This window comes from Heterodontus francisci, chromosome 33 (assembly GCF_036365525.1).
Source record: "Heterodontus francisci isolate sHetFra1 chromosome 33, sHetFra1.hap1, whole genome shotgun sequence".
Classification (NCBI taxonomy): domain Eukaryota; kingdom Metazoa; phylum Chordata; class Chondrichthyes; order Heterodontiformes; family Heterodontidae; genus Heterodontus; species Heterodontus francisci.
In genome coordinates this window covers 43,804,645-43,829,886 of record NC_090403.1, presented here as the reverse complement: position 1 = coordinate 43,829,886, position 25,242 = coordinate 43,804,645, and the positions used below count along the sequence as shown (strand labels likewise).

Here is a 25,242-nt window from a genome sequence, read left to right as displayed (position 1 = left end):
TGGCACATCTTGCTCATCTTTGTAATGAATAATTATGAACAAATGAAATTAATAGGCAGTAAAAAAAAAAAGCTGGTTGAGTAAGTCGGCCCCACACTCAAGATGGCTGGAGGATTGTAACTATGCTTTGCAGCAAATTCTCCCCTCCCTTAGCTATATAATCTCCAGATACAAAAAAAACCCAGGGCCAGTAAGAGATTTTAAAATACCCATAGAAAATTCCTCTCCAATTCCCTCAGTTGATTGACATATGGTACATGCGGTTTCATAACATGATATAATCTCTGACTCAGTCAAAAACAAGTCCAGTCTCCAGCTTGAAGGCAGAGTCAGTACTTCACACGAGTCCACCACATGTTTGAGAGGTTCATTACTTTCACAATCTCAGGACATCCAATACAGCCAATGAAGTAGCTTTTGAAATGGAATCACTGTTATTTTTATTTATTTTATTTATTTAGAAATACAGCACTGAAACAGGCCCTTTGGCTCACCGAGTCTGTGCCGATCATCAACCACCCATCTATACTAATCCCATATTCCTACCACATCCCCACCTGTCCCTATATTCCCCTACCACCTACCTATACTAGGGGCAATTTATATAATGGCCAGCAACAAGTAGCTCCATAGACCTAACCTTGTTTGGTATTTTTGATTTCTGATTGCCATTTGCAACAACACATCTGGCACTTCAGCTTCAAGTTGATTTATCGTTAAATTGATATCTTTTTTCAACAATTTAAAACAAAATAATTTGGATGAGACAGTAAACTGAGCTCCCCTGTACCCCCTTTCAGGTGCACATAAATAGAGTCCCTTCAGAAGTCAAAGATTACCAGTTCCAGGATTCTTATACCTCTTCAATAAGACAAGTCACTGGATGAAAGTCCTTCTGATACTGGAAGAGTTTTTTTTAAAAAAAGCTCTTGCCAGTAATTTTCACCAGTATAACTGCTGAATTTGAGATATGTCTTAAAAAACTATTTTGATGGATGATGGAAAGGATTAAACATTTAAAAAAAAAACATGGTGGCCCTAATGAATATATTTTAAATGAGGTAGGTTTAGGAGAGTTCACTTTCAGTCTAAAATGCCTTTTGCTTTTCCATCATCCTTTTGTGTAAAAAGCTTCTTTTAAAAGAAAATATATGCTTCAATTAGGAGGCTTTAAAGGGACCTTTAGTATGGACTGTATTGCAACATTGCATCTCAACTTAACTAATTACTTGTAATTTGCAGTCAGAGGCAAAGCAACGGCAATCGCCACTGACCTCTAAGTAAGCTGCCCACAGAGACCTTGCGATTTCTCAGGTGAGTATTCTAATCAACATACAAATTGATTGTGGTGTAGTTTAATGGGAAATTCCTAGTGTCTCGCTGTAGTGATGTCATCAAGCAAGAATTCTCACTGACAGCCAACCAAGAAATTAACAGCACTAATATATATTTTTAAAATATTTTTTTTTTAGGGCTGGATCAATTGTTCCAGCAGTAATTATTACTCAGATCCCAGCTAAAAACCCAGTTACATGTCACTGAAACAGACTCAACTTATTAGGGGGTTTCTAGCAGTGATATTACTACAGAAAAGGGGAAGTTCTTGGTCAGTTCAATTTATTTTCACCAGGTGCTGGTACTGTGAGGTGGTGGGGAGTCAATACTGCAGCCTATGGCAGAGCATTCATGACAGACATCAACTTCATGGATTTTCATATTAACCTGCATGTGTTAAATTCTGAAGTTGCGACCAGTTTCAGAAGGAAAATGATGACGAATGCTGATGATTCACCGTCAAAAGCCCTGCAAATTCCAGGCCATTTTCTTTTTGAAACTGTAAGTGTAAATCAGTATAATTAGGCATGTTAGTCGATATGAAGGTGGTCTTTCAATACAATACAAAGCAGGTTCCGATATGCAGTGTTACTGCCAAGTAGGGGAGTTTTTAAGCCCTTGGTCTTGGACTCTGCACAACTGTTACAGGGAAATGGCAGTTTAAAAAGGCCCAAACGAATATACATTCTCCCTTCCCCTTACATAATGTATATACTTGAAAGGTGCATTCTTGTTTATTTTGTTGCACAACAAAGGGCAATATAGAAACAAATTTTGACTAACACAAACCCAAGAAAAAAACCGGGACAACTGGACAGTTAAAGCTTGGCCTTTTAATCAGTAAAAGGATAGAGACAGTTTTCAGCATTACAGCAATAAAATTTACAGCATAAATGAATGCTGCTTTTTTCATTTACACACTTTTCATATACACATATCTTGAATACAGTCAAACCATACATTGCACAGATGAACTTAATTCAAAATGAAGAAATAAGAATTGGATGCATTGTAGTAGAAAGTTTTACAGCTCAAGTGATATTCAGCCCAATTTTAGAATTGAATACATTATACATTCTTTCATTTCTCCATATACAACGAAGGGGATTCGAAATACGCTTCCCTACTTCTGAAATGTAATCAATCATTTTTCAATAAAACAGTGGAGGTTCACAGTTGGCTTTATGGCACAATGAAATTGAACAGCATTATACCGAAGCAGGGAAGTGGGAGGTAATGAAAGGTTACTCAGTTACTCAAACCAGTCAGAATTCTGTTTGGACATCTTTGTAGCTTTCTGCTGGAGATTTACTTCCTCCCCACCCCTCCCAACAGTGATGAATTCAAATCAGTGATTAAAAAAAAAGTTTCACCTTGTAGAATTTGTCCTCTCTCCCATAACGCATGGCAAAAAGTACACCAAAAACCGCTTCAGTGCGGCTTAATCGTGGATTTGAGTTACAAGTCGAAAACCATGATTCTGCAGTTTAACCCAACATATCCACATGGTAGCACAATGCAATCTCACTGGAATTGTTAACACTATAGTGTGGTCTTCACAAAAGAAGCTTAACATGGGGGGGGGGGGGGGGGGGGGAATATTGATGTTGAATAAACACTTCTTGCTTTTAAAAAAAAAGCACTTAGGCCAAAAGGCCTGGGTTTATAATGAGATTTCTGGTCTTCTCCCCTTCCCAGCCCAAATACCAAACCTTCAAAAAGATGATTCTGATGGTCCAATGTAGACACACCTTCTCCAGCATTGTCACTTACCATTTCACTTGCACATTCCAATTACTTCAACTAACCTCAAGTACTTGGGCAACATCAAGAATTCTTAAAAATGCATTCCCACTGTTGGACTAAGCATTGCTCTGCATATACTTTTGTCAATAATAAACATAGCATTACTGAAATGCAGAATGGTTGCAGACCTTCAATTCTTAGCCAAATGCACTCCACTGAATTGTAATCTTCTAACTCTGGCCTTGGCCCAAGCAGTTTCAATTATTGTTCACTTTCAACAATGCCAACACCTCCCTAAAAGTACAAATCACAGACATATTACAATTCCCTGTATTTTAATGCAATTTACATGTTCAAACATTTCTAAATTTATTAGTAATGTTGGATTGCTCATTCCTCAGTGGTAATACACCACATGAATGCAGTTTTGTTTTTTAGAACCTCATTTAAGAGTCATAACAAAAAATGCTTTTAATATAAAAACAATTAACCCACTTTAGAGATCAACTTTTACTTCTTTACTTAACCTGCCTCATAAAAATCCCACCATACTGCTAAATTTACATAGCACTATAATTTCCATTTACTCAAGAAACTTAAGCCGACTCTTGAAATAAATTAAGCACTGTCAGCTTGTCCAGTGCACCATGGCGATAAGCTTCCCTTGAGGGAACCAGTGAATAGCCAGATAAAGCTGAACTCATCAATAGAGACTGATGCCTTTTCTCTGTAGTCCAGTCTCAGTGCAGTCTTTCCCTCACAGCCCTATTCAGTACAAGTAATCAAGAGGCCTGCACTAATAATCCAGAGCACATAAATACAATTTCCATAACGGTAGCTTCAGAATTTGAATTCCGTTAAAAAAAAATCTGGAAATAAGCTGGTTACCAGTAAGTGACATTATACTTTGTATTGTTGTAAAAACCCAGCCGATTCACTAATGCCTTTTAGGGAACAAAACCGGTTACTCTTACCGGGTCTGGCTTATACCAGAGTCCAGTTTCATATCAACTGGTTGATTTTAACATTCTCTGAAATGGCCTAGCAAGCTGCTCAGTTGCATCAAAACAATAACACCGGTTCAAGAAGAGGTTTGTCACCACCTTTTCATGCCAGTCTTTCCAGAGACACCCACATTCCATGAACGAATAAAAACATTAAAAAGCAGTTCAAACACTGGCCATGCACAGTAGTCTGCTTCCGTACACCTGGGTTTCAATTTCCAAACAAGGTGCACTGGGGCAAAGACACAGGAATGTCGTCAACATCTCTTTTATAAATGAATCATTTCTGAATTCAAACGGTCAAGAAACATACTCCTGAAGAATTGACTTTTAATCCTACTATGAGTTGGGATTGTGTACTTGAAGCAGTTGATAATGCACATCTATTAAAACCACATGAAAAAGGGCAGTATACAAGGGTAGCAGAATGCTACAGTGCACCAGAGCCTTGAAACATACTGCAGAAGAGCTTGTTTCTTTTGATCCATTTGCAAATGCAAAGGACGCATAGGATCCACGTTCAAGTACTGGACTGGTGTAAAACAAAGCTTTCTCGCTGAGTTAAACTTGAAATAAGCAGCTGGAAATTAACATGATACAATTCAGTAAAAGCATTAGATGCAACTAAATAGTAACATTATTAAAGTACTAATTTTCAATAACAGATATAAACAAATTGCTGTGTAAACCATTGTAACTAGTGGGTAATTATACTGAAGATATAACCAAGAATAGATTCTGAATTGGCTAACTGTGCACAGAATTTACATCGGAGAGGCAGCACATTCTGTGCCAAACTCCATGTCCAGAGTAATGGAATCTGTAAAATAGAAAAAAAAAGCAGTAAAATTAAAATAGTTTGAAATTTCAATAGTCACTGAATCACAGTTCCACTATTTCCCAAGGTAAAAAGTACAGATTTGGAGAGGATCCTGCACGCTACTTACCAAGGCCACCTGCTGCTCCTTGTTCAGCTCCTTCATTATTACTTCCACAATGCATTAAAGAGTCCAGTGTTCGCGGAGACATTGGGAACAGGTCGCTTGTGTTACCAGAGTTTGTTCTGTGCAAATTAGATACATAGAACAGCAAAGATTTTCAAGTCAGAGCCAAATTTTCAAGTTGAGATACCTTATCTAAATAAAGCAGTTTACTAATTACTGATATTGTTAATGATGTGCCTGAAATATAATTTCAATGTACATACAATTCTATTGTCACAATGTTGCTCAATCAAGGTGGTTATATTATATTAAACTTGTCACTGAAGCACATGTAACAAAGTAATAAAAACATATATAAGTTTTTAACTCACGGTGTCACACAAATGAACTTTCTCTTCAGGTATGCAAATGTTTCTGCAATATGAAAAAGAAAATCCAAAATTAGCTTAGATTATTAGAAAAAGTAAAGATCATATTGCAGTTAAAGGATATAAACTTGAAGAATTTAGGCTTCCGTTTTCTATCCTCTTAATCTATACCTATTTTCTGACAGAATTAGAGAAGGAAATTTGTTCTCAGGGCACCAACTCAGGATGGGTGGAGGGGGCGGGGTTTAAAGAGTTCACTGCAGAGACACAGTGATGTGAATTTGATAGTGAGCAGATGACGGAAACACGAGTCCTAAAATAGCACGTTGCAAATGCAGAAAATATTTTTGAGAGAGTGCGGATCAGATAAAGTTACATTTCTTGGTGCAACCAGCAACATAGGGAAGTATGGGAATCAGGTCCCTCAAAAAGACCTCCAAATGTCAGGATTAAGAGGAAATCTCAGGAATAGCTACTTTAAGGAAAATCAATGGGAAAAAGTGGTGTTGGAGGGAAGGGTTCAGATGCACATCTACTAAATCCACATGAAAAAGGGCAGTGTACAAGGGTAGCAGGAGTGGTGCTGGACTGAACTGTACGGACAAGATGGCCTACACATGTATTACAATGTTAACAAGGGTTGAGAGGGATTGTTAAAAAGTAAAATGAAGAACTAAGTTCTGGGTGCTCAGTTAATACTAGGGGTACCAAGGTTGAAAGAAATTTAAAAAGGACAGGGATATGGATCAAAAGGTGGGTAAATGGGGTTGAGGTACAAATCAGCTAATTCAATGGTGGAACAGGCTTAATTTCTAATAGGAGAATTGAGTCTTGCCTAACTGAATATACCTCTTTGCAACTGAAATATACAAGCAATGGAAAAAAGGTACAGCACAGATTCACTGGGAAGTTTCAAAGGACGAGAGGTCATTGCTACGGAGGTATGGAGAAGAGTACAGAGGTCCTCAAAATAATGAAAGGGTAGGATAAAATAAGGATAAACTGTTTCTACTGGTCAGCAAGACTGTAATGAGAGGGAACACATTTTAGATCATTTCAAAATTTCAAGGGGTGATTAGAAAAATAAGATTATTAGAATGTGGAATTAGCCAACTGCTTGAAAGAGAGAAATTATGTTGAGTAGTGATGACCAAGCTAAATAGAAATTAAACTAGGTGGCTTATTCAAAGAAAAACAGCGGTGTAGACTTGATGGGCTGCATGAGCCATTTCTGTACTGTAACATTCTACACTTCAGAAATATCACCGAATTTGTTATCTTTCAATTCTTTGGCTTCTTAGCTGCTCAGGTGGCATTGGTTAGAGGAAGCGGTCACGTGCAATCTGAAGTATAGCCATTTATTGCAATGGAGGATGGCATCTGGCTCTGCCTGGCAGCCAATCCAAAGCTACATAACTGCCGAAAAAAAACATTCGCTAAGTATTGCGCACTTAATTGAAGGATCCCAGAAAGTTCTCTATCAACTCTAGATCATCTCCAAATCTGGTCTAAAAGACTGGTTGTGCTGAAACAAGATGAAGCTTCTGTTTTTACACTTAGTGCTTCATGTAACTGATGCACTGGAGCTAAGAAAGTTATTTTTTTAAGTCTCTGGCTTCTCACGTTAGAGTTGGACAGCTGATGCTCAGCTTCAAAGTTTGGACTAGTTTTCAAGATGCACAATGAAAAGCTCCTTCTTACCAACATTCTGAACTAATAGTTAAAACAAGGAGGCAGAAGCCTAATTATGAGAGCTTCTGCAGTACTCAAAGTTTCACCTGGATCATTGGGATCAATAGCTTCTTGCGGTTCACTGCAGCAATACTTTCCAAATGCCTCTTCCTTTGGAATGTCAGGGTACAAATACACAAGTGGTGACACTAGAATATTGGTGGCATCCATGATCTTGTAACTTATGATAATATCAGCAAAAGACATGTTGGTCAGTTGCTGTTTGGTATATGGCTCCACGGACTGGATCTGGGTCTTTCCTGTTAGAAAGTTATAAAAACAAAGCTAAAGCTAATTTATAAAATCAAACTTAAAAACTAGGATAATAGTGACGGAACATTCCACTGTATTCAAACATCTCTAATTCAATTTTACACCAAGCATGAAAATCATCTCACAGCTGAGCCCTGAAACGCAAGAAAAACTTATTTTTTGCTTTGACGACGTTTTGGCAGCTTCAAGGTGAAAATGTCAATTCTTGGGAACGGAACATTGGCACTAGCACTGGATAACCAAAAGTAGAAATCACATGAAAATCAATAATGAATATACCTTTACTGTGCCCCAATATGCTTCATTGCTAACTTCAGAACAGCACTTCTAGTGTCACCCGTTTAAACATGCTTAATATTTTAGTTTATGCTAATGTCTTGAAAAGTAAAAAAAAAAGTTCAGTGCCAACCTGTAGACACTTGTCTGTGTATACACACTTGGAACTGGGTTGAGACTAACCAAACCCCTTTCACATAGGATCCTTGAAAAAATAGTTTTCAATCTATCCAATTGAACTCAAACCAAAGTTCTGGACCTGAAACAATAGTGTACCAAAAGTATTGCACCAAATACACCTTTAAAGTTGTCTAAACGTTAGTGCATTTGATCAGACTTCAGCTATTGAGAATGCAATGTTAAATAACAATTTTATACCCATTTTAAACTTCAAGGTAGTTATGTTAAAATAAAGTTTGATCAGCGGACTGTGTTTAGAAACACGAGCACAATGAAGGTCCACAAAGTTACTCTTTCCTTATTCCAGCATTTTCACCACTTTACTGCATCTAAACTAACCAAAGCGTATAGTTCTGAGCAGTTCTGCACAATTAACTCCAAAATGCTATCGAAGATAAAGCCCTCCTTGCTACACTAGGACTTTATTCTACTCAAGTAGTCCAGATCAAGACTATTTTTAATAATAGATTCAAATTTTGGTAGTCTCAGCTGTGTCGGAATTGTACGAGAAGACTGCCTGCCTAAGTCTCAATGTCTCCAAAGGCTTCTCCGGTTATGTTTGCCACTTCAATTTTAAAATTGAACATCAGCATGTTAAAATACATTCCCAATTAAAATTGATCTCCTGGTGAGTGGAGAAACGCCTGAGAAACCTTCAGAAATATTCGAACATCAGGCCCTGTTGTATTGTCAAATGTTACACTCAAGCAGAACAGCTGTGGTTTCTGACTCAGCTTATCGAACTCAGGCATTGTTATGACATAATGGCTCTTGATTAACAGACATGCAGATTTGCATCCAACTCAGTGATAATAACAAGCGGCACAGTGGTTAGCACCGCAGCCTCACAGCTCCAGTGACCCGGGTTCAATTCTGGGTACTGCCTGTGTGGAGTTTGCAAGTTCTCCCTGTGTCTGCGTGGGTTTTCGCTGGATGCTCCGGTTTCCTCCCACAGCCAAAGACTTGCAAGTTGATAAGTAAATTGGCCATTATAAATTGCCCCGAGTATAGGTAGGGGGAACAGAGGGACAGGTGGGGATGTGGTAGGATAATGGGATTAGTGTAGGATTAGTATAAATGGGTGGTTGATGGTCGGCACAGACTCAGTGGGCCGAAGGGCCTGTTTCAGTGCTGTATCTCTAAATAAAAATAAATAAAATAAATAAAACTTTAAAAGTCACATTTCACTCTTTTCCTGGTGAGGCTGGTGGATTGGACATGTCTGAATGAAATAACAAGTTCAGCGGGATAAGTGTTATTTGATGGATACATTTTTAAAGAAACACTCCACACTCGAGTCTGCACTGGACCTATCCTATATTCATTTTCAAATTAACAAGCAAGGTCTGTGCCATGTCTCAGGCTGAAGAGAAAAGGTGCCAGAACTTGACACAAAGCAATAAAATGTCATTCTTCTGTAGCCTGCCTCTGAGACAAACACATGGTTACCCCAACAGGTATACCAGCAACTGCAGGGGTGCACTGAACATTCAGGTTTTCAATATTTGGAACAAGTATTTTTTGGCATGTGAAATACAGGAGTGGGTATGGAAGTTTTGCATGAATACTAATCGAGAAGAACACTGCAGAGCATAATTTAAAAAAAACCACACCAGGTTTAAGAGTCATTTGAAAAATCTCAAACTCTCCTTCTGGGTCACGGACTTAAATTGGAGGAGTGCTTGAAATAATTCCACTGCATCATACAGATTAAAAAAAAATTAATTTCTCATGCTTTTTCGTTCTGAGAACTTAGATGAATTCAAAATTCACTAGCTGAAATAGATCATGCATTGCATTCTTACAGTTGAATGTTACTAGATGTGCTGTGACATTTGCCATGGTGCAGAGAATTAAAAAAAGTATTCACTCTCAGGATGCAGGCATCACCAGCAAAGTCATTATTTATTGCCCATCCCTAGCTGCTCTTGAAAAAGTGGTGCAGGGTCTTCTTGAACAGTAGTTTGGTACAACTCAGCAGTTTGCTAGGTAACAGAGTGCAGTTAAGAGTCACCCACATTCGTGCAAGACTGGAATCACATATGGGTGGGCAACACCAAGCAAAACACAGTTTCTTTCCATGTAGGCCAATAATGAACCAGTTTTTACAACAATTTGACAGTTTCATGGTCAATTTTACTAATACTACATTTGATTACAAAATTAAAATACTCACCGTCATGGCGGGATTTGGACTCACGTTTTCTGGATATTAGTCCAGGTCTCTGGATTACTAGTCCAGTAACAGAACCACATCTCTACTGTACCCAAATCAATAAGTACCAACCTAGTGTTACAGGAAATGTATGCCACACATAAGACCCTTCTTAAAAATCATTTACTTGATAGTTAACTAAGTTTTCATTTCTCCATCAACTGTCAAGACATGTATTTAAAAAAGGTTACATACCATTGATATCCTTTTCCACCCATGTAAATGTGATCCCGCCTTCTTTGTTGCTCTCACTGAAACGAAGGAGGAATGTGCCTGGGGGTTTCACATTCAGTAAAGCTCTCTCTCTTTCTTTGCTTATGAAGCCCATTATATATCTATTATAAAACAAATGAAATAATGCTTGGATTGCAAATTTTACGAAAAATAGGTCATAATTTGTGCACCATGCCAAGCTCAAAATACTTCCAAGATCTACATAAAAATTTAACATAACGGATTGCAGTGATCTATAGGATTGAACATCCCAAACTCTAGACATAGGAATGCAGAGTAAAGTACACTTTTCTGCACTCAAGACTTGTTAAATGTCTACTGAATTATGTAAATGAGGAACTGAAGTATTACAACAAGCATGTGAAGCATTACAAATAGAAGGTGTGTTATAGTAAACACTTACCCATCGTTCCACAGCGAAAGAATGAATTTCTTCACCAAGTCTATGATATTATCCAGCCACACCCAGAATGAAAATGCTTTGCCTGGCATATTTTCCTAAAAGAATTAATATCAAGGGAAATGTAAAAAGCATTAAAAAATTGACAGTTTGCTTGTTATTTAGATTTTCAGATACTTAACTATAAAAAAAAAAATTGCTTTTCAGAAATTACTCACTCATTCATTTCATGCAACAAAACCTCTTACAGTCAGTCAAAAAATTAAAAGCAGATATGCCAAATGCAATGTTACTTAGAAAAATATCAAGTGACAACACAAAATTATTTGGAGACTGTGGATGTTAAATCGGTATAATAAAGCTTCTGCCCAAATATCTGACAGAACATATTGCTGCTTGAATTAAAATTTGAAACAAATAGAAGTATTTTAAAGCAGGACTTTTTAACCAAAAAGACAGCAAAGAAAGTTTAAAACCAAAAGCAGGTCATTTGCATGTTATAAACTAATTGAACAACAATTCACTCACTTTACAGAATTTTCCCCAAGTGATTTGGCACCCAGAGTAGTTGACACCAGGACCTAGCAGACAGAACAAAAGCATTACTAAAAGAACTTTTTAAAAAATGAATAAAGCACTCAAAAAAAAAGTACAACTGAAATATACGTCAGGCATTCCAGTCCAACATGTGGTCACCGATGCCCTGCTTCAGTTACACCCACTGGATAGCAATACAGCAGTATTTATAATAGTTGCGCAGAACAACCATAAATGCCCAGAAGATGAAGGACGGTATTTGGTGGTAAGGAATCGCCAGGGAGAAACAGAGTCAAAATGGATAAAGAACGTTTTCACACGTTTCAAGTTCATTATTTATTGCATTTGTTCTCAATGGTTCTATTTCTAAATCAATACCTTATTTGTTGCCAAAGATAAATGAATGATTTTTACAAAATTATTTATGTCCATTTGTATAGCAGCTTTTCACTTTGTTGAACTGGCCCTAAACACTTGAGTGAATTATTTTCTAGACTGCACGGACTCTTGCTTTACAGGGATACATGACGGCACCCTGCACCAGCAAGATTCCACGTAATAATGAAATCAATTAACCTATAACTTTTGGCAGTATTTGTTGAACATTGGCTTGGGAGACTGGGAGAACTCTCGGTACTTCTTTGAGTAGTGCCACAGGATCTTGAACAGACAGCAGCCTGATTTACTATTTAATCAGAAGGACAGATCTCCAATAAGACAACATTTTTAATATTGGTATGGGGATTGCAAATAGGTTTAGCATTTTTAGCATTCATGCTAGACCGCACAGTATGCGAAATATATACTCGGTACCAGTTTCAAATGCTGGAAAATAAATCAGGTTTTTTAAGCAACCTTGGATCGGTAAGCTATATTTAATTTCTTAATTCGAACAGACACAACTGCCTCTGTACTGTTCCAGTGGAGATTTAAACCAGTAACTGGCTAAAATAGCAGAGAACATTTCTGATAAATTGAGCACTCAGATGTCCTACCTCCTGGTGCAACGTCAATGACAAGTTTTCTATTACTCACCAAGCAACTTCTCGGCCAGTGTCCCCAGCTGTTCCATGTTCAGGCCTCTTTTTGTGGTAGAAGAAAACTGCCAACTCAGAATCTCTGCTACTTGGTCCCAGGTGGCAACTGGTGGTTTTGTGAAAAAGTTCACATTCTGTTTCAAAACAAGATGTAATAAATATCCTAACACCATGCAGGTCATTTTATAGCCATGTGGTAATGGTATTGGTTTAAATTTTTTTTACATTAGTTGGTACTTTTACCAACTGAACTAAATTTGTTACATCTTGTAGATTTATTACCTACAACTTTGATATACAGACAGTGACTTTATCATTAAATGCACTAAACTTTGATCAGGTAATCAAAAATATTTACCTATCTCCAAATAATTTAAAGTATAATATAAATTTTAAATCAAATATAATAGAGCTTTTGCCAAAAGTCAACTGTCAATTCACATTACTTTCATAACACTTAATCAGTGTTCACAACAATCTATACAGCCCCAACCCCCAAAAATGGTGCAAAAATTTGCAACGGTTAAAACATTTTTTAAAAGTGCACTTCAGGTAAGTAAAAAAAAAAACTGATCAAGGCAAATACTTCATCCTTTCTGAATTGTACTTCAGAAAGTACAGTTTTAGAACTATGACAATAGGTGAAAAGTCATTCACTAATTTCTTAAGTGTTCCAAGTTTGAAAGATGATTGAGTTTTAGTTTTTAGTTACAGGAACATGGAAATATTGGCTGCAGTCACGAGTAGCAGATTAAACTTTTGAAAGAAACTCTGTTCAATAGCATGCTAACAATGATTAGATTACAAGGTTGACTGTGTTTATTGACTCAGACTATATTAAACTCAGATAACCATCAAATCGAAGATCTCTAGAAACCTAGAAGCAGATCTTGATTGCACATTAAGTGTAAAAACGGGTGATAGCGTATCAACAGCGTGTTTTACATCTCTCCCAATCTTTATTTCCATTAACTTTAACCTAGATTGTGCGCTCAGGTTATTAGAATGGGCTTGAACACATGACCTTTTGACTCAGCAGTGAACATGTTGACAATGAGCCAAAGCTGAGCTCAATTATTGACCACATATCCCAACAGTTCAGATAAGGTGTGCTTATGGTTAGACACTTCCCTAAATGGGACATACAAGTTTCCACATTATATTACTCAATATCTTAATGTACATACTGCTCTTAATGCTCCCTTCCAAACTAAACCAAACAACTCATAATTGAAGCAACAGATGAGTTTCATACCTTTGGGTTATTGGTCAACATATTATACCAAAGGATTGAGGCCCAAGCATTTGGCATCTGACAGATGTTGGAGATTACCACAACTGGTAGTGAAGAGGTCTGTTGAAGAATTTATACAGGTGGTTAATACTGCACGTAAAAAATTGTTACAAACGCTGTAGATTTTAAAGAAAACACCATATTTCATTGTGCTTTCTTCAAAAGGGTACACCAGAGTATTATCGCCTGAAAAAAAAAGTTGCAAAACAAAAGGAGGAATCTCTAATTCAGCCTCCCCCGTTTCCTTCTACACTGCTAGTGGTGACACATGTATCATATGCCGCCGTAAAACAGATGTCGGATTAAGTATCTTGAATGTTCAGCCTGCTTAACCCATCAACATATCTAAGTGCATGGCAGAATGCTTGATGCAATTTACAAAGTTAAGGCAGGAGATTGCTGATGGTATAATTACAAATGTTGGATACACAAAGTTGTGCCATAAAAGTCTGTTAAGACGTAGATGTGCTCAACAGAACATAACTTAGACTGTTAGCAAGCAAAAAGTAATTTTAAAACAAATGAACTACTTAATACAAATGCAAGCAATAGAAAAGATGGAATAAATTAACTAAAATAACAGATGTTGCAATATTACTGCTAACACACCTCCAAATCAATTTTAAGTCCTTGATGATAAACTTCTGTCTCAAAGGTTATCAGATGCAGCTCTTCAGTGACAATGAGGGAAGCCTGAAACAAAAATATGGAAACAATTGCTAAAATTTTTTACTCTTCTTTCATTAGGATGTGGACGTTGCTGGCAAGGTAATTGCCTTTGACAACTGAGTGGCTTGCTAGGCCATTTCAGAAAGCAGTTAAGAGTCAACCACATTGCTGTGGGTTTGGAATCACATGTCGGCCAGACCAGGTGAGGAGGGCAGATTTCCTTCCCTAAAAGGACATTAGTGAACCAGATGGGTTTTTATGACATGAAACTAAGACTAGCTTTCAATTCCAGATGTTTTTTAATTAAGTAACTGAATTTAGATTCCACCAGCTGCTGTGGTGGAATTTGAACCTATACCCAAGGGCATGACTAGTTCAGTGAAGTGACCACAACGCCACCATCGCCCCTTAATAAGTAAACAGTGTTCCAGATAGAATAATTACTCTAACTCATCTCTTATGCAAAGCACTTTAAAGCTGTTAAAAAATCAACAAACCCTCCAGTAATACAGCACACTCTTCCTCTATATTAATTGCTGTTGGAACACGTGTAGTATCAAATGCTGGTTACTATGGGGCGCAGTAACGACAACTCCTCTGGGAGGAAATTAGGAGGTATTTTCCACAATTAGGAAAGCCTCAGACAAAAAAACTGGGCAGTAAATTAATCATTTCTATCTCCAAGTACATAAACCAGAACTAGGAGTACCCATGCAATGGAACTTAGGATACTCCTAGATTTATAAACAGCAAACTATCATAATAGGAAACAGAAATACTAATGCTTGGATGCAGGAGTTAAGTGCATTGGAACAGAACTGTACACTGGAAAACTTCTATTTGCAAGAAATTGTACATTTGAAATCTGCACTTACATCACTACTAGCTCTGCCTCCATTTCCACATCTCTGCTCTCTTAGCGTCTGGAAGGAAAAACATCATATTCATCAGCAAATACACAGTCATTACTCGGATAACATAAGATGTTATACTGGAGTGCCTGATGGAAATGTTTTTCAGATTCTGACTGTTATACTATTACAGACAGTACACCGAACCATATCAAATATACTTAACCATGTCAAATTATAGAGCTTGTATTAACGAAGTGACTTTGTGAATCCTGCAGTTTATCATGAAACAGGAATACGCTCCACTGGATGATGCAAGGACTTAGTCTGCAAGTGATCAGTTCACCTTACGTCAGTTGGTTCAATATCCCTTCTAATTTGATGCTCCTTCAATTTCAGCATGGCTTAAGCCGTTTATGGATGTCCTTTAAATTGTTACATTTAGCATAAAATTTGGCCACATGCATGGTAAGAAAATGGAATATTAGAATCACAGTCATTTACAGTACAGGAGGCAGCCATTTGGCTCACTGAGTCCAGGCCAGCTCTCCGCCGAGCAATCCAGTCAATCCCACTCCGCTGCTTGATCCCTGTAGCACTAAGTTTATTTCCTTCAAGTGACCATCCAATTTCCTTTGGAAATCACAGATTGTTTCTACTTCCACCACCCTCTTCTCTTGCAGAAAACCTTCAATCTGTGTCATAATAAAAACAACAAATGCTGGAAATACTCAGCAGGTCTGACAGCATCTGTGGAGAGAGAAGCCGAGTTAACGTTTCAAAACCTGAAACGTTAACTTTGCTTCTCTCTACACAGATGCTGCTAGACCTGCTGAGTATTTCCAGCATTTGTTGTTTTTATTTCAGATTTCCAACATCTGCACTATTTTGCTTTTACTTACTTCAAAGTGTGTCTTCCAGTTCTTGTACCATCAGTTAATGGGAACTGTTTTTACCCTTGTCCATCTTATCTAAGCCCGTCATAAATCTTGCCCACCTCTATCAAATCTCCCTTCAATCTCCTTTGCTCCAAGGAAAACACCACCAGCTTTTCCAACCTGACCTAACCAAAATCTCCAATCCCTGCAACCATTCTGGTAAATCTCCTCTGCACTGTCTCATGGACCCTCACATCCTTCCTCAAGTCTAACGACCAGAACTGGACGCAGCGTTCTATTTAGGACGTAACCAGAGCTTTATAAATGTTCAGCTTAACTTCTCTGCTTTTGCAGCCCAAGATCCGATATGCTTTGCTAATCACGCTCAATTAAAAATCTTTATATCACTGGATTCTTGAACTGCAATGATACATCAAAAAGTACAGGCAGCAGAAAAGGTGGGGAGGTGCAGTTTTATACCAACATTGTGTCACACATATCAGAAGTGTGACTACACAATATTCATGGACCAACTCTAAAGAGTTATGAAAAAACAGACGATCTTTAAAAAAAATGAAACTTTATTTTAAAGAAGTGAATAGTCCAAAATGGCCAAAGAAAACAGGGATTAGCCTTTAGTGTTTTCAAACAGTCTAACAAAGACAAAAGACAAATCTACAAAGCCAAAAGGTGTTAATGAAACCCATCTTACACATTCCAGAATTGAATGTCTTTTTCTAAAACAGAGGTAGTGTGAAGTAGCCACGTCCTGGGCCATTGTGTGATCACCATGGGACAGAGAACCACCCACGCCACACCATGGGCTGGATTTTAAAGCCCCTCTGCTGTCGGGAATGGTGGGGGGGGGGCAATGATAATTGGTGCAGCGGAGGCCCACCACTGACACCAACAGTGGCAAGCCTTTTGCCAATCTCAGCGGCGGCGGCGAGGCCTCGTAGCAGTCACCCCTCTGCTCGGCGATGGGATCCCTATTTCAATATGTAAACTAATTTACATACCTGATTTAATGAGGGTCCCGTTGCCTCCTTAATCACCGCACCGATCTTCATTCAGGCAGCCGACAATGCCGTGCCTTCGAATCCCCATTCAGGGAAACGTGGCGCGACACCTGTTTGGGTGGCAGGGGGGGGAGGGGGTTCAAATTGTCAATATTCAAATTCCGGGGGAGAAAAAGGGCACATATGTCGGGAAATGCCATTTTTGGTGGGGGGGGGGGTATTGCATTTAAAGTTCATTGACATTGGTTTTGTGGAAATTCCACTTACCTGTCCCTTCAATTTTTAAACATCCAAGGAGTACTGTAGGTCCTTAAAAATGGCGCTAGCGCCTGTGCATTGGCGCCAGACTTCTTTGCCTGCGGCAGCTCACCCACCCGCTCCACATCATCGCGGGGGGGCAGGTACTGTGGCCACACTAACGAGCCACCACGTTTGAAATCGCAGCGGCTCAGAGACGTGGCGTGCGTACAGGCAGGTCGCATTTTCTTTCGTCCGCCACCTACTTCAGTGGCCAACTCTTAAAATGCAGCCCCGTATAGTTGCTTTGAATTCTCACACATGCTTAAGATACTTTGCCAGCAATATGAACTAAGTTTTTTAAACATATACTTGCCAACTGTTATTTTGTAGTCATCACAGAGCATTTTTACTTAATATTGATATAGATAGCTACTTGTAAATAGTTTATAAAATTTATTTAAGAGCAGTTTCTCCACGATACTTACCAAATGCTTAAACTCTGCTGACAGACTTCCATTGTTTGATTCTTCCATATTCATAACTTTTGTATTGGTTCCCAATATGTTGAATTTCCGTGACCTAAGTTGAAGATATGATACAACGGTAACTGACATTCAAGCCGGTACTCCAGTACTATATAGAGAACACATTCTAGTGCCAGATTTTTTTTTTTCTGCTTAATGAATTTTAATCCTCACTTTAATAAAAAGTTACTTTGCGACCAGCAGTTTTCTCAGTCAAACCAAGAGAAATCCAACATGATATGCACCCTGAAGCATGCTACAACTAGTTATAGTTGCTTTGCCACAAGCTGAACTTGATATGGTGCTTATTCCATCTGCACAGTAATTCTGCAACTTGAAAGTTATCAAAATATTACTAAAGCTTTTAAACACAAAACAATAGAGTGCAAAGACAGAGTTCTGTGTAAATACGTAAACTTTGAAAACATCTAAAATGCCGTAGTTAGATTGAAGGTAGCCATGTGTCTATTATGAATCCTGGACCAGCAGCACGACCAAGTACAATCCAAAAAGAAATACACTATTTGCATTATTGAACCTGGGAATAAACAATAAGCAGTGTCTCTGTATGAATGCTTAATGTAGTTGCATCAAATTGTTGTCCACTATTTTAAACTGAAATGTTAAGAAAACTCAAATTATTCTATTTTTTCTAGGCTAATGTATTGTGAATTTTAAATGGAAGTCAACTAGCGGTGCCTCAAAGAAAGCACAAAGAAACAGTTTCTGCAGCTTCACAAATGCATTTAGTTCGTAACCCTAGCTAACCAAATTATGGGTCCTCTGAAAGACCATGCACATTTTATTTGTTGATTCCAATCTGAGATGTAAAGAATGTCTTCTGAAGTGGCCCAGTAATTCATGTAGTTCAGGGTAATTAGGGATGGACAATAAATAGAGCCTTGCCAGCATCACTCACATCCAGAGAACAAAATTACAAACAACCTTTGCTATGAAAACACTAGACAAGGCACTGACCTTACTCACGTGGCTCTATATCCAAGATACCTTTTTGTTTCTTTAACTGTTCTGTGCTCAAAGGCCTCTTAGGCAGGTATAACACTGCTCAGTGTTTACTGTATCTTCAGTTTGGTTGCACACCAAAGAAGAATGGAAAGGCTTTGTTCATGTACAGATATCATGCCAGAAAGTCTTGCAATATATTCAACAGATTTGAATCTTTGTACCACAAAGTTACTACTGTTTTCTATTCCTGGTGTGTAAATAAATTCAACTTGTACTTTTAGTCTGAACGATGATGTCTGGCACTGTCTAGCACCCCTGGAGGGGACATGAGTGCATGGTGGGCAATCTATACAACTTCCAGTTTTTCAGTGAAAGGGCAATTGTTATTTCTATGACAGGTTACTCTTGGTCACAGCACAATAAGGTTGTAAATTAGAGGTTATGGAAACTATACACAGCAAACACTAACAAAAAGCCCCAAAATGACATTTGGCTTCCAGTAAAGAGATGATAAACGGGAAAAAACTCACCCTCTCAGTGCAGAACCATCTCCAGAATCCCTGGAATAAAAATGAAAGGAAATACTAAATATATATTCGCTTAGGTCAGTGGCCGTGTGAATACAGAAATGAAATGGCAAGTAATTCAAATTAACATTTTGGAAACTGAACGACAATTTTTTTTTGAAGTTTTATTACATTTTATAAATTAGCTTATTTTCCCCGACTAAAAAAGCCATATTAAGACAACTGAGAAATGGTTACAACAATAACACTATGCTTGGAAGCTGGCAATAGAACCAGTTACTGACATGACTCGACGGGCAACATATTGAAAAAGTACACCAAATCGTCCCTTCCAAAATAGCCTCATCCATACCAGCAGACTCAATGCATTGGGTGTTGGCTACAATCAATAATCAGACAATGAAGCTCAACTGGCTTTGATGTGCTCTGCGCCCCCAATTTCTGTCTGAAGCCCTGCTGGCACCCTGAGCTGTTCAAAATACTAATTAAAAGATAGAGAATGTGTTTTGATGAGGCTTAAACTTCCAAAATGCAACTGGAACACCTGAGCAGAACACCAGCCACTCAGCACCTGTTGATGAGGAGTAACATAGGAACAGGAGTAGGCCATTCAGCCCTTCAAGCATGTGCTTCCATTCAATTAGATCATGACTAATCTGTATTTCAATTCCCTTTAGCCACCTTTCTCCAAATCCTAAAACCCTTGCTTAATAAAAATCCATCTTGAAAACATCAATTGACTAAGTATCCACAGCCGTTTGGCAGAGTGAGTTCTGGATTTCTCATCATTTGTGTGAAAAAGTGCTTCTTAATGTCACTTCTAATTGGTCAAGCTCTCACTTTAAGATTGTGCCCCTCTTGTTCTGGATTCCCCCAGAGGAAATGGTTTCTCTGTATCTATCCTATCAAATCCCTTTACCATTTTAAACACGTCACTCTTATCACCTCTCAACCATATAAATTCAAGGGTACACAAGCCAAATTTATGCAAACTAAAGGCTTGCTACCCGACCCGAACCAGACGGGACCCGACGACATGTCGGGTTCAGGTCGGGCCGGACACACACGGTAAGTGCTCTGCTGGTAAGTATTGAAATTTTTAAAAATTACCTGAGCTGGGAGTCCGGGACGAAACTGAGTCTGCGCAGTGAGTGAGTGACATCACCATGACGTCATCACGCATGCGCTGCAGGTTCGCTGTCAGGGAGGTAAGTGAAGGGATGGTCGGGTCGGGCTCGGGCCTGCTGTGGTTCAGTCGGGTTCTTTTTCCTGACCTAAGCAGGCCTTTAATGCAAACTGCCCTCGTAATTTAACACTAAGTCTTTTAACCTGTACTGTATCTTCTCCCAAGACCAACACACCCTTGTTTGCCCAAAATTAAGTGCAGTAATCCAGAGGGGCTTTGATCAAGGCTCTGTACAAATGAAACATGACTTAGTCCTTTTTGTATTCCAGCGCCCTTGAGAAAAAGGCCAACATTCGATTTGTCTTTTTAGGGTCAATACTTTAAAAAATTCTCTGTGGACAATTGGGCCACTGATTCTATTTTTCCTTGAACAACAGTTCTTCCAATTTATAGTGATGCTCATGTAGGAAATCCTATCCAGGACCTCAGCACATTCCACAAAGCACTAGGAATGTATCAAGTTACGTGAATAAATTGACCTCAAATTGTTGGGCGGGATTAATGCATTCATGTGTAGGTGCTGCTGAGACTGTGTTGTTAGCCCTAATAAGTTGACTGTTCCAAGGCCTCCTGATGTATGACACACAATAGGTTCACTATTATATCTGTCATTCTATCAGACTTAGTGGACCACCTAAAAACAAGTGTGCATTACTATAAAACAGCAACACCATACTAATTAAAGCTTTGTAAAAAGTACATGAAACAGCATATATACCACTGTAGGCAAAAATTATTATAGTACTGAGAGGGAATCATACCCTTAAGATGAAGGAGGTCAACTGTTAGAAGGTGCAGCAATACACATCACCAGCAAAAAATACTTCCAGAGTTCACATACAAATATATTGAGTGGTATATCAGTTTATTTGCACTCACTTGTCAATGGCAACCTTGATTTTAAGCTGATAATTCAACTCAGGAAATTTAACCAGCAACCTGTGAACAGAAAGTGTGCATTAGGTTTAATAAGTGTGATAGTTATGACAGATTGAAGCATAAATGCAATTATGTATGCAAACAATCTGCAGGAACTGCAGACCAAATGCACAAAACTTTTTAGGCAAAATATATAAAAATGCATACAGTTAACACCAGGAAACTACTTATTACTGTAACAGTTGCTTTATATTAGGGAAATTACCTCACTGCAGAACCAAATTGAGTCAGGTTACCTAAATCTTTACTTGAAAGATGATCATGAAAGTCATTCTGCCACTTTCACTTGAATGCAAAGTGACTTTAGTTGCACAGTAAGGTAAATTTTGATGTCACAATCTGCCATGGGGTCCTGAGCACATTAAAAACAAGCAATGTGAGACCCACTCTCAAGACAGGATTTCACTTGCATGGGTTTCACACCAGTTGCAGACAACTGCAGCCTTATGTGAATCCACATTCTACTTTCAACAACGCAGTACTCACTCAGTACTCAGCTGAAGCAGCATCAACTTAGATTATGTCCTAGAGTTCTGTAATGAAGCTTGAACTCTCAACTTTCATGAAATGAGACTGCTACCACTGAGCCAAGGTGATGCTTTAATTGTAGACATGAAACCAAATCAAATCCCTAGATATTAACTGATGAAAATTTAACATAGTAGTGAAGGCAAATCACTCAAGTATTAAATTCCTAGCAATGATTACTTGAAATTGTACTGTTGATTTCTTCTTTTAAACAATCTCTTTCCCAAATACAAACCAATTCAATCAGCCAAAGAATCAAAACTGATATCTAACAATCCAGAAGTGCACTGGCTAACAGAACCCACTTGATGCTTTTACTGTTGAGTGCTACCATGACTGACATACTTTCAATAAATATTTTTCTACCTACCTCACTTTTGTTGTGAACTGCACGCCTGTTTTGATCACGAGGGGACGGTCTGGATGCATTGGCATGCATGGCTGTCTCTCCACAACAAAAGCACTGCAAACAGAAACAGGTTAAATAAATCTGCAACTGTACAAGACTGACCAACTGACGTTCAATTTAACGTATTTGATGGTACGCTGGTAGGACTGTGCCAATGTATTATGGAATGAGCTTATTTGAACTCCAGCTTCGATGGTGCAGGTAGTTAATCATTTCCCAGTTATTGATCTTTTTAAAATTGTTAACAGCAGCAAGTGGCAGTGAAGAAAGGGAAAAATTGTAACTAGCTGAGTTGGGTTCTGATGAAAGGTCACAGACCTGAAACGTTAACTCTGTTTCTCTCTCCATAGATGCTGCCTGACCTGCTGAGCACTTCTAGCATTTCTTGTTTTTAATTTCAGATTTCCAGCATTTGCAGTATTTTGCTTTTATTATATTGGGAAAAACAGTTGTTTAATGGATCAACATATGGCACTTTCCCCTCTATGATCTGGATTTACACCCATCTCAAGACAAATGGGGTTAATGGCTTGTTTCTCTCAGTTGTGCGGCAAAGGAATTTTGGCTTTCTAAACTCAATTGCGAGTGAATACTTGCCCATAGCACAGAACACCAAAAATGTTTCACAAAGGATACAAGTTGGGAATAGTAATCAGCTCAGGTTCATTCTATTGTTGCTTTCATGCATCTTGTACTGTTACGACAAATAGTTTGGTAAAAGATGTGGAAAAGTCCACAGTCACCAGCTGTTCTCATCTGAACTCAAGATGATATAATGCAGCACAAGAGGCGAGGGAGAGTAGGAAACTCAAATTAAATCCAGTTTGCTAAAGTAGTTTTAAATACGAAGCATATATTTAAATGCCAGGGTGGAAAATTCCCTTAACATTTTACTATGTCAGATGAATATCATTTTTCATAATTCTATTTATAAATACCAACTTACAATGCATTCCCACAGGGCTTAGAATAATTTTAATACAGAGCAAAGGATTGCATAAGATCAGAAAGAAAGATCAACATGCACAAAATCAAAGTACCTTTTAATTAAGCTCCTAAATAAGTCAACAATTCTCTCCTCCAGCACAGGTCTGTGGTGAACAATAGGATCACCTTTGTACGAAACCTTTTGCTGTAGTTCTTCCAGTTTCTTAATCTGCTGACGTGTTTGGAGCTGAGACTCAGCCAAAGATGTAATCCTGTTAATGGGCGAAACAAAATATACACTGTGCCAAGTGGACATTTGATCTGTAATCATCCTCCAATAAAATATCTCACATACACAAATGGCAATATTAAAAATGCTTTTCAGTTATCAATATATTTCATACCAGTTTTCAAGACGGTCAAGACAGATGTTGGGCGGACCTCCTATACATGCTATTTGTTGCCGCCTTTTCCAGTCAGCCAATTCTTCATCAGTCAATGTCTTTTGTACAAACTCCATAGTCGACAGGAGGGCAGCTAGGTCAGTGACTATTTGCTGTTAGAAAGGAAGATTTTATGACAAGAATAAAAATTACTTTGAAAAATTTGAATTGAGAAACAGGTTTACAATAAGTAAAATAGAAACATTCCTGAAGATTAACCATGTTTTTTAAAAAAAAAAAGAACTGTACCCTTCTCATCTGATCCAAAGCAGTCAACATCTGTTCCAGTTGTGCCATCTTCTGCCTTGTTGCCGCTTGTGAATTCCCATTCAAGTCTTGCACATCTGTTAACATTTAGACCAGAAAGTAGTTTTCAAAGAGATGTGAGGCTGCAATGTAATTTCAATTAACTCATTTCTAGACACAACCCTATTATTCATTTACTTCATACTATTACTACTGAATCCTTTTAAACCAGTTATCAGTACCACTCACCTCCTTGGCTTTTCAGGGTCTTGTAGTTAAAATCAAAATCATCCTGTAGGTTTTCCAGTACTTTAATCTTGTGTTCAAGATCCTGCAAAACAAAATACATGTATGCCTTTCATTTGCCAAGACATGCTAAGTTTCAAACCTCATTTAAAACAAAACTAATTTTAATCCACATTATTTCTGAACAGTCTAAGAAATAGCTGTCTAATAACATTATAAAACAAGAAGAAATTAATTGCATCTTATAGAAATTGCTCTCTCATTAAGATTCTATAGCAGGTGCTAGGACAGTGTAGGCCTGATACCTCTGCCAAGGTGAAGACTCTATCGCAGGATCTGAAACAAGACATTCCTAAGGCCTCTAACATGGAGCCTCATAACTTCGTTAGACAAGTGTCTGGCAGTTTAGAAATGATACCAAGCATGAGATAAAGTGAAAGGTGACTTCAGGGTGCAGAGTGAGGTGCATGGGAGGTCACATGGGCAAATGCAGATTCAGTAAAAGAATAGTGATTCTTGACAACGCAGCTGGTGGGGATGTAATCCGACTGCACCAACCTGCGCAAACGGACTCCCGCTCTCTGCACGTGCGCTGCATTCCGTATTGCCAGGACCAGTTGGTGCAGGCGAGGATGACGGCATCACGTAAAACGTCAGGACTGGTATACGCATGTCCAGATGACATCATCGCATAATGCGGGGGAGAGAGCGGGGTGTGGGGGAGAGCGCGGGGGGAGGGGGGGGGGGGGAAAGCAGCCGAAGACCTTGGTGGCGGCGGGTGCGCTCTCCTCCTATTCCCCCGCCCGCTTTCTCTGGCCATTCCCACCCCCACCCACCCCCCGCTCTCTCCGGCCATTTCTCTCCCCCACCCCACCGCCCGCTCTCTCCGGCAATCCACCCCCCCCGATCACTCCAGCCATTCCCCCCGCCTGCTCTCTCCGGCCATGTGTTTACGCTGCCTTCGTGTGATTATTTGAGCAGTGCCATCTTTCGTCCTGGCAACAGCCTGGACGTTTTAGTTGAACAGGCTGCATTTGCTCATGTGCCAGTGCAGCGCCACATAGTGGCTG

General features: G+C 38.7%; 1 protein-coding gene across 3 annotated transcripts in view; it reads right to left on the bottom strand.

The window, feature by feature from the left end:
• Positions 1-2,148: 2,148 nt before the first annotated feature.
• The window catches only part of stat3 (signal transducer and activator of transcription 3 (acute-phase response factor)), a 63,435-nt gene continuing 40,341 nt past the window's right edge, over positions 2,149-25,242 (bottom strand). For all 3 annotated transcript variants that reach the window (XM_068013420.1, XM_068013423.1, XM_068013421.1), the window contains 19 exons: positions 24,176-24,257; positions 23,930-24,024; positions 23,642-23,793; positions 23,351-23,509; positions 22,272-22,364; positions 21,314-21,373; positions 19,252-19,281; positions 17,717-17,810; positions 15,119-15,166; positions 14,184-14,267; positions 13,536-13,634; positions 12,279-12,414; positions 11,235-11,287; positions 10,710-10,804; positions 10,268-10,407; positions 7,176-7,388; positions 5,401-5,443; positions 5,033-5,148; positions 2,149-4,905 (listed from right to left, as the gene is read on the bottom strand). In XM_068013420.1, coding sequence (XP_067869521.1) covers positions 4,850-4,905; positions 5,033-5,148; positions 5,401-5,443; positions 7,176-7,388; positions 10,268-10,407; positions 10,710-10,804; positions 11,235-11,287; positions 12,279-12,414; positions 13,536-13,634; positions 14,184-14,267; positions 15,119-15,166; positions 17,717-17,810; positions 19,252-19,281; positions 21,314-21,373; positions 22,272-22,364; positions 23,351-23,509; positions 23,642-23,793; positions 23,930-24,024; positions 24,176-24,257 — 1,848 coding nt within the window. In that variant the 3' untranslated portion in view covers positions 2,149-4,849. The remainder of the gene's footprint in view (positions 4,906-5,032; positions 5,149-5,400; positions 5,444-7,175; positions 7,389-10,267; positions 10,408-10,709; positions 10,805-11,234; positions 11,288-12,278; positions 12,415-13,535; positions 13,635-14,183; positions 14,268-15,118; positions 15,167-17,716; positions 17,811-19,251; positions 19,282-21,313; positions 21,374-22,271; positions 22,365-23,350; positions 23,510-23,641; positions 23,794-23,929; positions 24,025-24,175; positions 24,258-25,242) is intronic.